This window comes from Thermomyces lanuginosus (assembly GCF_041956635.1).
Source record: "Thermomyces lanuginosus strain ATCC 200065 unplaced genomic scaffold VTN49scaffold_28, whole genome shotgun sequence".
Lineage (NCBI taxonomy): Eukaryota > Fungi > Ascomycota > Eurotiomycetes > Eurotiales > Trichocomaceae > Thermomyces > Thermomyces lanuginosus.
In genome coordinates, this window is record NW_027192362.1 from 144,934 (window position 1) to 160,672 (window position 15,739).

A 15,739-nucleotide genomic window follows, 5' to 3' on the forward strand; every position below is an offset into this window, starting at 1 on the left:
AATGTCGGTGGACGCAGGATAGGGTGCCAGCAGGGTATTGCATTTATCCGAAATCGATTCAGAGAGACTGGTGATTGGGAAACCATCCTAGAGACCTCAAACTGCTGATCGAGTAATACGAATTCTGTGCAATTGAGCAGCACTCATTTACATACTCAGGTACAAAAGTAACTTGCGAAGATAGTACTTACGAGAGCTAGAGGGCGTTAATTATTGCCTGCCGAACTTATTTTAGGGTTCCGTTAGGGTTAGTTCGATAACGAGTGGCCCAGCCGTGCCGGATTCCACGGCTCCCCACACCCAACGCCCGGGAAACCGTATTTCTCATGTCCGCAATTACTGTGACGTGCTGATATTGATGCTGGAGATATTCACAGTAGTGAGCTAGCTCCTGATCCATCAGGTTTGCGAAATACATACATTAGATGTTGAGATTTAATTGGGACTCACTATACGGAGTAATTGGTGATCTGACGGAAAAGTGAGTCGGGCGGCGAATGACTTCAACGTGAAACGATTCGGCTTCGCGAAGAATTAATATGAACGAAGCGTCGTACCCCTGCATCTGTGAGGGGCAACCCACCTATCCCGTCGACTGCTGCGAAGCGTCACAATGAAGCTGTTGTTATCATCTAGATAAGTAGGCTACAATTCAGATCCAGCCAAAACTCTGCTCAATTGGTATTCTAAGATCGGATTCTTCTTTTTGTCGTCAAAATATTCGTATCTTCAAGCGCCAATCCCTCACTCATTAGGGCATCTTGCTTGTGGTCTAAACAAGGTTCCGTCGGGAAAGGAACGGCGCGACTATGTGGAGAGGGTCAGGGGCCGTGACGAACCACCAATCTCGGCCAAGCCGCGATGCCGCAGGATGTAGGTACCGAGTATGTACTCAATGCAACGCCAACGCGTAAATCGAACGCAGTGGGAAAATCCGGGAATTATCGCGTGCGGAGTGGGAGGAATTATCCGTTACCCAGGGTACCCAATAAAATGATAAAAGTGCCAGCGAGCTCGTAGATCCAGGTAGACATTCCATGCGAGAAACGTACACCCTAGGTCTACTAAAGGTGGCATCATGTCGAAAGTTATCCTCGTAACCGGCGCGAACAGAGGTATTGGCCACGGCATCGTTCGACGGCTCATTGCTCGAGCGCCTCCACGCCCAAGTTCGGAAGAAGAACCGCATACGAACGGCGCGAATGGAGCGAACGGAGTAAATGGATCGAATGGGGTGAATGGAGCAAATGGAGCGAACGGGGTGAACGGAGCTGGACGAGCGAAAGGCAGACCATGGACGATCATAGTTGCCTGTCGGTCGCGGCAGACAGCCGTCGAAACGATCCAGAAGCTCAATGAGGAAGAGAATCAAGCCGGGCATGCGACCTTGGAACCATTGGAAATCGAATTGGACAGTGACACAAGCATTGACATTGCGAGACGAGAAGTGGAGGAAAGGTTCGGACGCTTGGACGGTGAGTGTCTAACCTTCGCTGATAGAGGACGGGGAACAATTGATACTAATGAATAACCCGCCAGTCCTAATCAACAATGCCGGCCGCGTCGAACGTATCAACGAAGAATCCAGCAACGTCCGAGCGCACTACGTTGACACGTTCAACACCAACGTCGCCGGGGTGCTAATGATCATGAACGCTTTCCTGCCATTGCTCGAACAATCCGTTGACAGCAGCGCCGAGAACGAGGTCCGAATCATCAATGTCTCGTCGCTGACAGGATCTCTCAACTTCGCTGCCAACACGCCCTTCCAGCTGACCGACCAGATCGGTTACAGTGTGTCCAAGGCTGCGTTGAACCGGTTGACCATCGAGTATGCCAAGCTTCATCCCAAGGTGACGTTCTATTGCCTGTGCCCCGGACACTGTAAGACTTCTCTCAACCGCTACGAAGGCTGGAAGGATCCGTTCGATGGCGCCCGAGTCGTTGAGGAGTTTGTGGTTGCGGAGAAGGGACAGTATCCCTTTGGATTCTATGCACATGAGGATGGGAAGGTTGTAACGCACAACTGGTGATTTGGGGGAGATATCTGAATGATGTTTCAGTATGTAGACAGGCCAGCAGCGATGCAGTAACGCCCAGATAATAATGAACGTACAATTGTTTTCCAATTCCCATTACTCAATGCTAAGTACAGTCATGAAAACATATATTCATCACATAACAAAAACGCACACAAACGCCCATCCAAACCATCAAGATAAGAGATGCTGTCTCGGGGAGACGGGAAGGATATCATCAAACAGAGCGCCATACAAACTGTACATCATCCAAGACAAAGTCACAATGCTTAAAAGTCTTCATCAAAACGGAGACCGCCGGCCTCCTCATCCGACTTGTTTTCGTCCTTGATCTTCTTGGTGCTGGCCATAACGCCAGCCTTCTGGTAGTCACCAACCCGCTTCTCGAAGAAGTTGGTCTTGCCAGACAACGAGATGTTGTCCATGAAGTCAAACGGATTGGTGGCATGGTAGTACTTCTTGTTGCCGAGAGCAACAAGCAGACGGTCGGCAACGAACTCAATGTACTGGCACATGAGCTTAGCATTCATGCCGAGCAGAGCCACTGGCAGAGCCTCGGTCAGGAATTCCTGCTCAATCTCCACGGCATCAACAATGATCTTCTCAATAACCTTCGGATCCGGCCGTGTGCGGAGATGAGAGAAGAGCAGGCATGCAAAGTCGGTATGGAGCCCTTCGTCGCGGGAAATCAGCTCATTCGAGAAGGTCAAGCCGGGCATGAGGCCACGCTTCTTCAACCAGAAGATGGCAGCAAAGGAACCAGAGAAGAAAATGCCTTCGACGGCCGCAAAGGCAACCAATCGCTGAGCAAACGTGGACTCCTTATCGGCAATCCATCGCAGAGCCCACTCGGCCTTCTTTCGGACGCAGGGAACTGAGAGCGGGCCGTTAGTAGGCCAAAAACTTTCAAACTAGGGCGTTTGTTCCGACTCACTAGTATCAATTGCGTCAAACAAATACTGACGCTGTTTGGGCTCCTTGATGTACGTGTCGATGAGCAGGGAATAGGTCTCGGAGTGGATGTTCTCCATCATAATCTGGAATCCATAAAAGCAACGCGCCTCGGGGATCTGAACTTCTCCACTGAAACGCTCAACGAGGTTCTCGTTGACGATGCCGTCCGACGCGGCGAAGAACGCGAGGACGTGGGAAATGAAGTACCGCTCATCATCGTTCAGACGGTTATTCCAGTCATGCAGGTCTTTGGACAGATCGATCTCTTCCGCAGTCCAGAAGGACGCCTCGGCCTTCTTGTACATCTGCCAGATCTGTGGAGGCACGTTCCGTCAGCGTGTGTTTTGGCCCAGAGCGCACGGACCCGATTCGACGCGTGAGACGCGTACTGACCTCATGGTACTTAATCGGGAAGAGAACGAAACGATGGGGATTCTCCTGCAACAGAGGCTCGTGTGCCTCACACTCCTTGATGGTGGGAGCCACCTTCGGAGGCTCCGACTGAGCAGGCTTCTCCGCCACGGGCTTCTCCTTGACGTCAGACGCGTCGACAGGACGCGACACGGGGACGTTCTCTTTGTCCGCGGGCTCAAAGTTAAGCTTCTTGACAGGCGAATTGCCCATCTTGAGCTGTTCTAATGAAGAGGCGGCCTATAGGCGTTGTTAAACACGTCCACAACACAGTCGACGCGTCAAGCTTGGTGGAGTGACAATGGCTTACCTGCTTCGAGGGCGTGAGCTGTGTAGTCATCTTGTAGGATTCAGCTTGCACTGAGAGAGATACAAGTAAATTGAAGACAGTAAGAGACAATGACACGCTGATATGTTGAATGGTAAAGAGATGAACAGACGAGGAGGAAACGAAGATGAAGAAATACTTGTGAGGGCGAGTCCAGGCGGACCTTAGCGCGACGGGACTAAGGCGCGTCGCACGTGACTTGGCGTGCCTGGGAAAAAATTGGCTGAAAGGGTCCACTGCCTGCAGCCAATCGGCGTCTTGTCAGCCGCGACGCGTCGCGCCCAGCCAGCATTTGAAATCACCGCTGCATTCAAAGCCGGCCAGGGTGGGCTACGGGTTCCGTGAATGGAACTTCAATTACGCATTCGCGTTGTCCCTTGAGTCCGGAAGCGGAAAAGGCTGGAATTGGATGATGCCACATCACCGATTCCTGCGAGGGGCTGCTTGAAATTGAGCGGCTGAATGGCCGATCCTTTGTTATCAGATCGTGTTTGAGGACGTGATTTGTTGACTCGACGGCTCTGAATGATCTCCGTAAATCCGAAGAGTTCTGTTTTGAAAGCCTTCAGGACATCGAGATCCACTGTTGGGGGCACTTTGAGATCCGATTTGACTGAAATAGAGAGCCACCAAGCGTGTCTGCCTGGGATTACAGTAAGAATAAGTATCTGGACTTTGGATTTCTGTCCGAACACGGTCCGATTGAGCCGGGCAAATTAACATACTTCTTCATGGGAATGACAATGATTATTTGTATACCTTTCCCTCGCTTGAGAATTGGATGGACAACTATGATATCACCAAAACGACACGCGTTTTACGCGTCGCGCTGCACGACCTTTTTTTCAGCCTGCCTCTACAAATAATGACAGGCAGGGACGCTCTCCGTTGATTTCTGAGAGAGATTTAAATCAATGCTTCCTTCCCTCGCTTGGCTAACCCAACAATTGCTATCATTTCGCCTCCAATAGTGCGGATAGAGAATTCTGCAGAACCCGAGATTGTTCGAAAGGACAAGCTAACTTGAATTGAATATCATTGAGAATGCCATCTATGTGCATAACTCCACACGAAACGCCGAGAAATGAACGAGACGACAACGGTACAAATAGTACACAGGGATTGAATGCAACCACCGACGGATACTTCGAAAATAATACGTCTAATCACACCTTTGCACGGAGAGAGTCAGAAAGAAGGCGCTCTTCGACTTTCCGAATGAGCTTGTTGGTCTGCTCGGCCAGCGTCAGGGTCAAGATCTGGTAACGTTAGTTGGATCATATACGGGAAGAGACCCATGATATACTCACAGTATGTGGAAGAATTCGGGCAAGGTGAGCAAAGAAACCCTTATATATGGCCAAAGGCCCTTCGGTTGAAATTGTCTTGTATAGGCAGTCAAAGATGCCGTTGTACAGATTGCCCGTTTGGTTGTATAAGCGGGACATGATTGTGTCTACAGTCCGTTAGCGCCTCTAGTCGCGAGGTTCCAGAACTAGCTGCATCTTACCTGGTGGGTGCATGAAACAACACACAACAAACCCAGACGCTGTACTGCTGGCAAGGTGCAAAGCTGGCCCTTCCTCCATGCCCAAATGTCGGATTAATCGGCGCTTAGCGAAGAAGTAAGTGGGGAGCTGCACAGAACTTCCGAAGCCGGTTCGGACCATGGCTGCTCCAACTCCTCTGTAAAGCCCCTTGACACCCTCGCCGCGATAAATCTGCCGCAACCCATCCACCGCATTACGATAATGGTGCTGAGTGCCTACAGGGAGGAAGGGGGAATATGATTGCAGACGCGTCTTCACGAGAAAGAATGGAGATCCAGCCGCCGCACCCAACACACCCGAAGCGGCACCGCTGAACACGTTGACGCCGAGGGACTGTATTTGCGAGTTCCCGAAGATTGCGCTGGTCAAGCCGCTGCGCAGAGGCTCGTAGAAACCAAGACGGCAGCCATTAAGAATCATTTGATACACATACTTGTATTTCGAATAGTTAGTAAAGGTCGAAATACGGGCGCCATCAGCACCAGAGGGACGCGCGACTTACTGCAGTGCCTAGTCCCCGGAATAAACCTCTTGGTCCTTCATTTTGTAGGATAACTTTGATTCCATGAAAGACGCCCCGATACTTCTTCACCGCTTCGGATTTGGATTGCAATTCTCCTTGTAATTGTAGGCTGAACAGATGACACGGATCAATTGCGATTCTCGAAACTCCGAGCGCGCATGGTTCGAATGCACGTACCGAATCTTGACTGTTTCGAAGCTATGCGTGACAGTGACAGCTCCGCAGGCCGCGATGCCGCCGGCGACAAAGGCTCTAGAATAGCGCGATGTTAGCAGGCTCACCCCGAGCTCAACTTTGTTCATTGTGCTCATACCCTGTGGTTGTCGACATTCTAGCCTAAACGCCGACAAACCCCGAAACTAGAACGCGCGGAAACGAGAGATACAAAGCTCGCAACAAATGGCGTAAAGAAAGAGTTGTGCGCATAGCAGTCCGGCAGAAAAGAGGGTCGAGCTCTAAAGAGTCGCAAGGAACGAACGAGGAAATTTTGATTGTTCAGAAGGTCGAGTATTTCAGCTTCGGGTCTTCTCCGGCATCAAACGCGGTGCAACCAGCGAAGTCTATTCGTAATGTCACTGGTGGAGAGCACCGATAGTATCCGCCATTCCGCCCTATCGGCGTCCGCCATAGTGCAAAATCTGCCTGAAAAGTTTGCACTCGCAGATTTGAACTTATTTTTGAATAATTTACGTTCCGACAGCCAATCACAAGTGGTATCAACAATTAGTAATTCCCAAGCTAAGTCCGATCTCGGCGTGCCAAGAGAAAATTCCTCAGCCTGTGGGTGAATGTTTGCTTTGTTTGTGTGTTGGCGTTGAGCTTTCCCAAGAGCTTCAGGTTGGTTGGCGAATGAGTTTGAGTGCAATCTGAAAGGACACCGAGGTGCTCATCTGAGCTTTCTCTTACTCTCCATTTTCTTCAATTTGGATTCAAGCTCGTAGCGCCCGTTCCATTGCCATTGAGCCCCAAAGTCCTGAGGAAAATGCCGGACTCTCAGCAGGATCACCAGTCGGAAACACCTCAGGTCGGCACCCCTCTTGGTCCTCCGCCGCCGCCTGTGCCTCGGTCCGGAACTCCTTTGCCGACACAAAAAGTTACAGATGTAATTCGTCATTATCGGCCTGCGAAGGTACGTGCTTGATGTTCCCCGCGCGTGCTCTGCGCCTGTGCTCTGTATTGCTGACTCGAGCTTCACAGCTTTTTCGTCCATCGAAGCGGGACGTGCACCATGTCACATCGCTAGATTTTGACGACCGCGGAGAGTTTCTCGTTGCCGCTGGGGAGGACGAGACGATCCAGGTGTTCGACATCCTCGAGGGGAAATCTACAAAATCTGTTCCCAGTAAGAAGTACGGGGTGCATTTGGCTCGCTTCACCCATCATTCGCGTCAAATCCTCCATGCGAGCACCAAAGTCGATGGTACACGCGGACCCGGTTCTTGTAGTTGCTCCTGGGCTTGAAACTAATTCTAAATAGATTCGCTCCGCCTCCTTGACTTACACAAAGAAAGCTACCTGCGTTATTTCACCACTCATAAAGACAAAGTCACCTGCCTGGCGCTTTCCCCTGGTAGCGATACCTTCATTTCGTGCTCCAAGGACGATACAGTGGCTCTATGGGATTTAAACTCGCGTAATGCGCAAGGGAAGCTGAAGTTGGCGACTCCGTACTTGGCCGCGTTCGACCCATCGGCCACTGTTATTGCCATTGCATCTCAGTCAACATCTTCCATTTTGCTCTATGACTACCGCAACTACGACAAGGTGCCATTTGCTACATTCGATTTGGCGGCTCAAGAGGAGCGATACACTCCCTCAACACGTGGAAGGATGTGGACGCGCTTGGAGTTCTCGAACGACGGCAAAAGCCTGCTTGTTGGGACAGATTATCATGGCCATTTCATCCTTGACGCCTTCGAGGGCACTGTCAATGCATTCTTAACTGGCCGCAATGGGGCTAGCGGGAGAGCCGCCCCGGTGTCGTCATCAGGCAAGCCATTGGGACAAGGAGATGCTTGTTTTACTACGGATGGACGATTTGTTGTCGGAGGCGGCGGTGACCAACACGATCTGCTTGTTTGGGACATTCAGCAGGCCACGGAAATCGGTTCTGTCTTGAAGCCAATTGCCAGGTTGCCACACCGCGGTCGTACCGCGATTATCGAGACGAATCCTAGGTACAACATGATGGCTAGTGCGGACAAGGAAGTCGTTTTCTGGCTGCCCGATGAGCATGCCAAGGCATCTGATCGGTAAAAAACACGGTCTAATGGCTCGTTGCTCCTCTATGCATATGTATTAGCCGGAGCGACTACGCATCATCTTCGCGTCAAGGTTTCCGGTTCTTCTCCTTGCCGATCAAACTTCTGGCTGTCTCGCACACCCAAACCGGAGGACCTCTTAGCTCGTCATCCCCATTCCGGTTTCCTTCGATTATAGTTTCGATCTGCTTGACCACCGTTCTGTTACTGGTAATGGTGGTAACGTCTTTCACCCATCCATAGAAAAAGACGCTCCGGTTGATATCCGTGAGGACTTCTTCCAACTTATGAGCGACATCTGGCAATGCCTTACGCTGCCAGGCTTGGTCGATCTCCGCTTTCGCATCCACAACTTTGATCGGTAGCATCCATGTATCAGGCACCTGATAGTCGGTGAGCTGTTGAAACTGTTGACGCAATTCCTTTCCATCCATTCCATCAAACGGCGGATCGCCAAAGATGACCGCTGTCCGTTTCTTTTCGGTTTCCGTGCCGATTGTATCGACGATTTCCTTCATGCGTTTGATGGCCTCCTTGGTACAAACCAGGGGGTGATTTTCCACGGCGGGCCAAAGCTCGGTGGGCACGAGGGGTTGCTCTTGTTCAATCTCGATCTGGCGGATAATGGCACGATGGTGTGAGGGTGAAGGGGTGAGATTGCTGTTGTGCGAGAGGTCCGACACTAAGGCAAGGAGCAGCGTGCAATCGACGTTGAGAGTCTTGGTAAACTTGGAGGAAGGTTTGGGCAGGAGGGTTTCGAGCGGAAGATCATCCGCCGTGACGGAGGCAGGGTCTCGATTGCCATTGAACTCCTCGTTGAACACGTCGGGAATAGAAATTCCGCATTCAACTGTGACGCCGAATCTGCGCATCTCATTGAGAATGTCATCGATTTCGGCGTACTTGCCCTCGACTACTTTGGGGAGGACGATTCGAATGCGAGGATGTCTATATCTCACACGGGTGACACGGGCAGCCTTGGTCATGTCCGCTGCCAGCTTGATTAACCCGATCTCACCGTCATCATCCAAACTTTCTGAATCACTACCCAGTAGAATGGGCCGACCCGCACGCGTATCTACGGACCCCTTCCCAATCTCATCATCAGTTTCTCCGTCTTCATCCCTCTCCCATCCTTTCTCTGCCATCTCAAATAGCAATCTTGTCTCCGTAATTGTCGAAACTTTAACCCATTCCTCGCCACCATCGCAGATAATATCCACCGAGACGCTTTTCCGCGCGTCCTTTGCAGGAGACGCCGTAGAGTTTTTGCTCGTATCCGAATCCCGGCCATCACTGGCGTCGGAGACAGGCTGACGCCGAGGAGCCGCTTCCCAATAGAATCGTTTACTGAACGCGACCACCCCGTGGCATCTCTCCTTGGCGATCGTCCAAACCGCAACGTAGAAGGGAAGATTCGATGATCTCAGCGCATGCAGGATCCTTCTCTCCGCCTCATTACCAGCCCCTTCTTCTTCCTCCTCTCGCTCCCTGTCAGCCTCGTAGTCTTTCTCGCCGTCGTCTTGACCAGTCGCAGGATTCGTAGAACTTTCCTCTGTCGCCTGCGAAGCTGCAAGCGCTTCCGCCTCACAACTCAACCTCTCCAAGGACTTTAGTTCGGACATCACGTTCGACCGCAGCAGGCGCATCTCCACCAGATGCTGCTGCTGTTGATGTTTCCGGAGGCGTTTCCGGAGCGCATTGTAAAATGCGTCTAGTTCGGCGAGGAGAAACCGGCATTGGTGTAGTAGTCTGCGGGAGAGAAGGACTGATCGTCGACAAGAGACGTCCATCGGGCCGGAGGCAGTCGACATTTTTTGATTCTTTTTCCCTATCTTCAATCCTTGCGTGGGTTTCTGTTTCGCCATTTCTAAGGCTGGAAAAGCGGGGGTGGTGCTTTTCGTGGTGGCGCTATCGGATCGTTTTTGGAGGGGCAGTTTACAAACTTCGATTTTGGGGGGGGGGGGGTTCGCGTCTCGGCATCGTGGTTCCTGGCTGTACTCTGTAATCGCATGGCGATGGTTTCGATCATGTTCGGTACGTTGAATACGTTTCTTCGTTTCCTTGTTCAGACCTATCACCGGCTCGTCGTTTCGTGAGATGGGTACCATGGGGTTTGCTCTTAGATGAATCCTGACTGTAAATTTGTGATCGCTATTGGTATATATTTTCGAAAGACGTCTCAGTGCCATTGCCGTAGAAAATGGAAACAATGTTACTGAGAAAGAGTCAACAAACATAAGAATTTGAGCTTTTAAGGATACTCTATCAGTGCCACATGAACCGGTTTTTCGATGGCCTATTATCAGGAGACTTCCGACATCATACGGTGAATGGACGTGGACACGGTACCTGGTCAAGCCTACCCGCTGGGAGTAGATGGCTCGTGCAAAAAAGAAAGCTAGTTACTGTCTTCGCAACCCTTCACGAATTGTTCAAGCTGACTGAGAGAAACCGGAATACCTACCGTGAGGACTATCCTAATATGGTACTTTTCTGCTTACTATGAATCTCCTTGCATTTACGGCGCCGCATAAATAGGTAATATATCTAGCCTGGAAACGAGAAGCAATCGAACATCAGATTATGCCGCTAGTTCTAGAACAATATCAACATGCAAAATACTACTATCCTGCTGTCGCAACTTTGGTTCAAGCGCGCATCCGTCTACGCCACAAAAAATATATGTGTTCAATCGCATGCTACCAGAAAAGAAATGTACGCGTTAGAGAGCCTGCTCTGTCGGCACAAGTTCAGTCCACTATATTCTTTCCGAGACATAGTCGATGAGAATGATTCCCTCAGGTGCCTGCCAGTATCGAAATCGCACACGATCTTGCTACGGTGGGTTCCTTTGGCATCAGTCCAAGCCTTGCATTGCCAATGGGAACATTAAGCTCCCCAACCTGCTGTCCTGTCCTTATTTTCCATTGGAGAGATGTTCCAAAAAGAGGCAAACACAGAGAGGTTACGCTTTTCCCACTCGTGAGTTGTTCCAAATCTTCGTCGGGAAATGTTATATGGCTTCCATGCATGTCACTCGGATATGTATTCGCAGCTGACCTGTTTGGATAGATATCTTCGAATAACTATGCTTACCGTAAGCACGCTTTGCATAGGTGTCTGTGGACTCTTTCTTTTCCCCTTCTTGCGGTAGCGTTCATGTCTCAGACCACCTGCTTCTCTGTCGTACCATTCGAGATAGCCTCCGTAGAGGCTGACAGATAACAACGAATTGTGTGTCGACAAAACTAGGTCCGATCCATGATTTCTACCACTTATGTATGGAAGAAAACATTAAAACGCGGCAAGCGTTGACAGTAAATGTAAGGGAGGACACGTTCCAATCCTTGTTTCAAAAGCTGATGCCGATTGTGCAGCTGATTTCCCTATATATCAGAAACGAATTCTCTTTAACCCATTGACTCATTGTCGTATTGAGGTTCAATCGAACAAAGCATTCCTTCGTCTGGGGAATCAAATGATGCTTATAAGCTACTAGGGAACCGGACTGAACTCTCAAACTTCAGGAATTGACAGCTGCCATGAGTATCGTTTTGAGTCTAAGGATGGCTTCTTTCGAATGCCCGCCTGAAAGAATAACTTAGGTGGGCATACGTCATGTTGAGGGTGGGCTGACTTTGAGGCTCCCGGCCGAATCGGGAAACTAGGGCTCGGAACCATGCAGATCATTTGAGGTCCCCACTCCTCCCGCCGATCAAAAAGCTTGATCGCCTGTCGAGGAAGCTCATTTGTTGATGCCTCAGGCAGCCAGATTCCTTAGTCCATATTGTTTCAGCGCGAGTCATTGGCATTCCAGGATTTGTGCCCGAGTTCTGCCTTCGGCATTTAAAGAGAGATGAATCGGCGAGCACAACTACGGAGTACTCGCCAGAAACTGGTGGCGGTCCACCACGTGGGCCATGAGACGGAGAAAGTGACAAAATGATGACGAACGATATGGCGGGTGTCAATTTGTAAAGCAGTACTCCATCCTTACTTAAGATTCCAGGAAGGTGGAAGAGTCAAGAACTGCTAGTTTGGAGTTGAAGCAGGGAAATTGGAATGCTTCTCTGATCCGATGTTGTCAAATCGTGGTTGTGATGATTCTCGGTGTCTGTTCGTCGCAAGATTCGCCAGATTCCAACCCTTTTCTTCCATTACAGAATGCGATCTATAGTGTTGGAAGATAACTGGCTACCGCTAACTTACCTCCAGGTGTACGGCTTTGACATGAAGACGAGCTCTGACTGACTGACTGAAGCAAAGTGGAGTCGAATAGATTCCGGGATTCATGCCGATTCAGTGTAGTGTTCTTTGTAGTCATTTGACTCGCATTGGTCCAGCAGAGATTCCATGACATCAGCAGGCTCCGAATGCTCCGAGCTCTCGCCGTTGATGTAGGAGTCCAAGACATTGCCATCACGCCAGCCTGCCGTCATCAGAATTATTATGGCACATTGGCGTCATCGTTCGGGGTGGGAGGAAAGGATGTTGCGTTGTATTTGAATCACCCATATACCCTTTAGGGGGAAGAGGGTTTGCAGACTCGTTGGAACTGATGTTCAAAACACTGGGGATATTTTCAAACACCTTTCTTTCTTGAGCCAGCATGATGCGATCGCTCTGGCTTTCAATTCTCTCTATTCTTTCAGCGCTGCAGATCTCACTCGCAGCGCCCCAGGCCACAAACACTAGGGTCAGCAGTGAGAGGACCAGGGCCTCTGAAAGTGATGAATCCAGCACACCTTCGCTCGTCGCCGCACCAACTCGCAGTTGGCCGACGACCCTGCAGCACGGGTCCTTCAGCGGCACTCCCACTACTACCGGTGCTCTAACGGCCAGCGAAGTGGGCACCGGCATAGTCGTGGGTCCTCCAGCCACTACCGCCACGACATATAAACCCAACGGGGAGTTGCAGGACCCTCAGCCAGCGCCGTATGTGCCGGACGGCGGACGGGGAACCAATACGACGCCGACGTATCAAGTAAAGAGTGACTTCGACTATCAGTCTTTGGTGAGTTTCTTGACTTTTTCTTTCCCATCTGCCGCGCGCTGATATCCGAGTAGGCCCTTGCGCTGTACCAGGAATGGATCGAATTGGATCTTTTCCGAGCAGGTCTGGAGGATTTCTCGATTGAGGACTTTGAGGAAGCCGGACTATCGAAGGAGGACCGAGCATTGATCGAGTTCATGGCATGGCAGGAAATCGGCCATGCGACAACCGTTAGCAACATGCTAGGACCATCGGCACCGCAACCATGCTTTTACCAATACAACTACAAAACCGTGCGCGAGTTTGTCGACTTTTGCCAGAAACTCACGCGATGGGGCGAAGCAGGCGTGTATGGCTTCTTGGGACACTTGGACTCTGGTGAATCGGCCTCGATTCTACTGCAATCCATCACCACCGAAGCACGGCAGCAGATGGTGTTCCGGCAATTCGACGGCCTGTTTCCGATGCCGGAATGGTTCCAGGTCGGCATCCCGCAGTCCTGGGCGTGGACCTTGTTGGCTCCGTTCATCAGCTACTGTCCCGCGAATCAGACGCGACTCGTATGGCAGAATTTCCCAGCCCTGCGCATCCTGAACCAGCCTAACCCGGCCCGGAAGAATGGGTCGGCGGGTTTTAATGAGACGCTAGAAGCTGGCGCGAGCACGCTGAATGAAACCGCCATTCCCGATGACGACAAGTGCTTTGATGATCACGACGACTCCAATGACTGCCCGCCGGCCATCACGCAGAACCGCACCATTCCGCTTTCTTGGCCCGGCCGCGTGGTCAACCTAACCTGGGAGAGTCCCGGGCGTCCCGTTGGTCCCAATAACAGCTATATCACGTCGAGTGCAGCGGGAGAGCCAGCATTCGTGGCCTGGGTGACGCAATTGAACGTGACTTACTCGCGATTGACGGTCCTGAATTCGAGTCACGACTCGGAGGACGAAGGCGACCGCTTCACGTGGTCCGGCTCGACGGTTCAGCCTAACGTGGAGACTTTCATGGGTGACCCCGCTGTCAACGGCACCATTTTCATCGCGATTACTGATACCAATCTATCTGTCACTCCGTACAACATCTCCTTGATCAACCCGCATGTGGTTGCCGGACCGGCATTGTACCAGGCTGGTTAATGATCTGCTGTCTATTCGCAGTGTCCAAGGATCTCGGTGTGAAAAATCATTGTATAGTTATTTGAATAATAGTATGATTGCATTTTGCATGTAGCTCCAGGCAAAGCTGTATTAAAATCATCCAGGCCGAGGTTCAGGACTATCCATCATACTGCGGTTCTCGATCTCCTCGTCCGTATATGCGACTCCCGAGGTTCTCCATCTCGGTTCGAGCTCCTCGCGCAAGCTCCACACCGCATCCTCCAGCTTGGGCATCCTCCACGGCCCAACTTTGGATCCTCCTAGGGGTCAGGTGAGCTGCTGGATGGGCTAGACCTCGTAACTTAGTCCTGGTTCAAATCCGACATCGGCTCTCCTTCAAGGTCATTTGCAAGCAGATGCCGCGGGATTGTCGCGACTCTTACGAGATTACATGCATCGAGCAGGCTGACATTTTGTTCAATTGAGTATATCCCCCTCCGTTTCGCCGATGACCCTGTTGACGAGTGTTAAATATGCATGTCAATTGCATGGGGATAAAAAAAAAAATCATGGATGGTTGACACATATGAGGGGTAGACTGTAGAGAGCAGGGATCATAGACGTGTGATACCGTCAGAAAACCAGGGTACCTTACTGAAATGTGGAGACGGAGCCATTTGCCGAGAGCACAGCAGTTTTTGGTAGTTGCTTTGAGTTTGTGGCGTAAATAAAAAAAAAAAAAGGATTGCAAAGCCGAACGACCAATCGCCACCCCGGCTTCTCCTTTGCATTGAGAATTGGTGATCGGTGATCCTCCCGGTGGCGGGCTCCACGCCGGGCACGTCATGGAAAGCAAAATTTTCCTACAAACTCAATCCGTGAATAGCCGTTTTCATGTTGAGCTGGCATGGTTGTTTCATCCGGATATCATGGGTCTTTGCGAAGGTACCAACCACGGCGGATCCAGTATGAAGTCATTCCGTAATGATTGGTAATACAAACCGTTCATGACCGTTACAATTCCTGAGGCACGGAAAAAGCTCAGCCAGAGGAGTAGGAGTAGCTAACGCCAGAGAGAAAATTCTATGAACATCACGTGGACCAGCGATGTGGGATCGACTCCATCGAAAGTGGGATTCCCTGCTAAAAATATGCCCCGTTTTTCCCGTAAGGAACCACGGCGTTGTCATTCCGGACGAACTCGTTTCTTGGGTGGATGATGGTATGATTCGGAGTTCCCGTCCTTTGCGAGTCCATGACTCACTCCGTCACATCTCTGGTCCACCGATCGCCTCGTACTCGTTACGAGATGGTCTGGCCAATTCAGACGGGAAACTCCCGGGTGTAAAATGAATCGGACAATTCATACCGAGTACATTAGAGGAGTACAATAATGATGCGTTTCAGACAGATAATGGAAAGATCGACAATAACGACATTCCGCCCTTTGCTGGCCAAGAATGGACAAATCGGAGGAGAATCCTGCATTCACATCCTCCGCGGAGAGCCTGGAATTGCAGGAAAAAAAAGTTGTCCAGAATCGTTAAGCTTAAGCTACGCGACTAGTCTTAGGGCTGAGT

General features: G+C 50.7%; 6 protein-coding genes across 6 annotated transcripts; 3 read left to right on the plus strand and 3 right to left on the minus strand.

Moving 5' to 3' along the window:
- Nucleotides 1-1,078: 1,078 nt before the first annotated feature.
- Nucleotides 1,079-2,033, plus strand: VTN49DRAFT_3159 (uncharacterized protein; the record flags this gene model as incomplete). The annotated part of the gene is made up of 2 exons (XM_069410964.1): nucleotides 1,079-1,475; nucleotides 1,540-2,033. 2 exons carry the CDS (start codon nucleotides 1,079-1,081, stop codon nucleotides 2,031-2,033), a joined length of 891 nt encoding a protein of 296 aa, XP_069268437.1.
- A 275-nt stretch (nucleotides 2,034-2,308) lies between these two features.
- On the minus strand, nucleotides 2,309-3,744 carry VTN49DRAFT_3160 (uncharacterized protein; the record flags this gene model as incomplete). The annotated part of the gene is made up of 4 exons (XM_069410966.1): nucleotides 2,309-2,913; nucleotides 2,974-3,307; nucleotides 3,387-3,644; nucleotides 3,715-3,744. 4 exons carry the CDS (start codon nucleotides 3,742-3,744, stop codon nucleotides 2,309-2,311), a joined length of 1,227 nt encoding a protein of 408 aa, XP_069268438.1.
- A 1,154-nt stretch (nucleotides 3,745-4,898) lies between these two features.
- On the minus strand, nucleotides 4,899-6,135 carry VTN49DRAFT_3161 (uncharacterized protein; the record flags this gene model as incomplete). Its single annotated transcript, XM_069410967.1, has 6 exons — nucleotides 4,899-4,991; nucleotides 5,043-5,188; nucleotides 5,243-5,714; nucleotides 5,785-5,914; nucleotides 5,983-6,057; nucleotides 6,119-6,135. 6 exons carry the CDS (start codon nucleotides 6,133-6,135, stop codon nucleotides 4,899-4,901), a joined length of 933 nt encoding a protein of 310 aa, XP_069268439.1.
- A 652-nt stretch (nucleotides 6,136-6,787) lies between these two features.
- VTN49DRAFT_3162 (uncharacterized protein) lies at nucleotides 6,788-8,061 on the plus strand (the record flags this gene model as incomplete). Its single annotated transcript, XM_069410968.1, has 3 exons — nucleotides 6,788-6,934; nucleotides 7,003-7,225; nucleotides 7,283-8,061. The coding sequence occupies 3 exons, from the start codon at nucleotides 6,788-6,790 to the stop codon at nucleotides 8,059-8,061; spliced, it is 1,149 nt and encodes a 382-aa protein (XP_069268440.1).
- A 73-nt stretch (nucleotides 8,062-8,134) lies between these two features.
- On the minus strand, nucleotides 8,135-9,880 carry VTN49DRAFT_3163 (uncharacterized protein; the record flags this gene model as incomplete). Its single annotated transcript, XM_069410969.1, has 1 exon — nucleotides 8,135-9,880. One exon carries the CDS (start codon nucleotides 9,878-9,880, stop codon nucleotides 8,135-8,137), a length of 1,746 nt encoding a protein of 581 aa, XP_069268441.1.
- Nucleotides 9,881-12,678: 2,798 nt separating this feature from the next.
- Nucleotides 12,679-14,198, plus strand: VTN49DRAFT_3164 (uncharacterized protein; the record flags this gene model as incomplete). The annotated part of the gene is made up of 2 exons (XM_069410970.1): nucleotides 12,679-13,083; nucleotides 13,137-14,198. 2 exons carry the CDS (start codon nucleotides 12,679-12,681, stop codon nucleotides 14,196-14,198), a joined length of 1,467 nt encoding a protein of 488 aa, XP_069268442.1.
- Nucleotides 14,199-15,739: the final 1,541 nt, after the last annotated feature.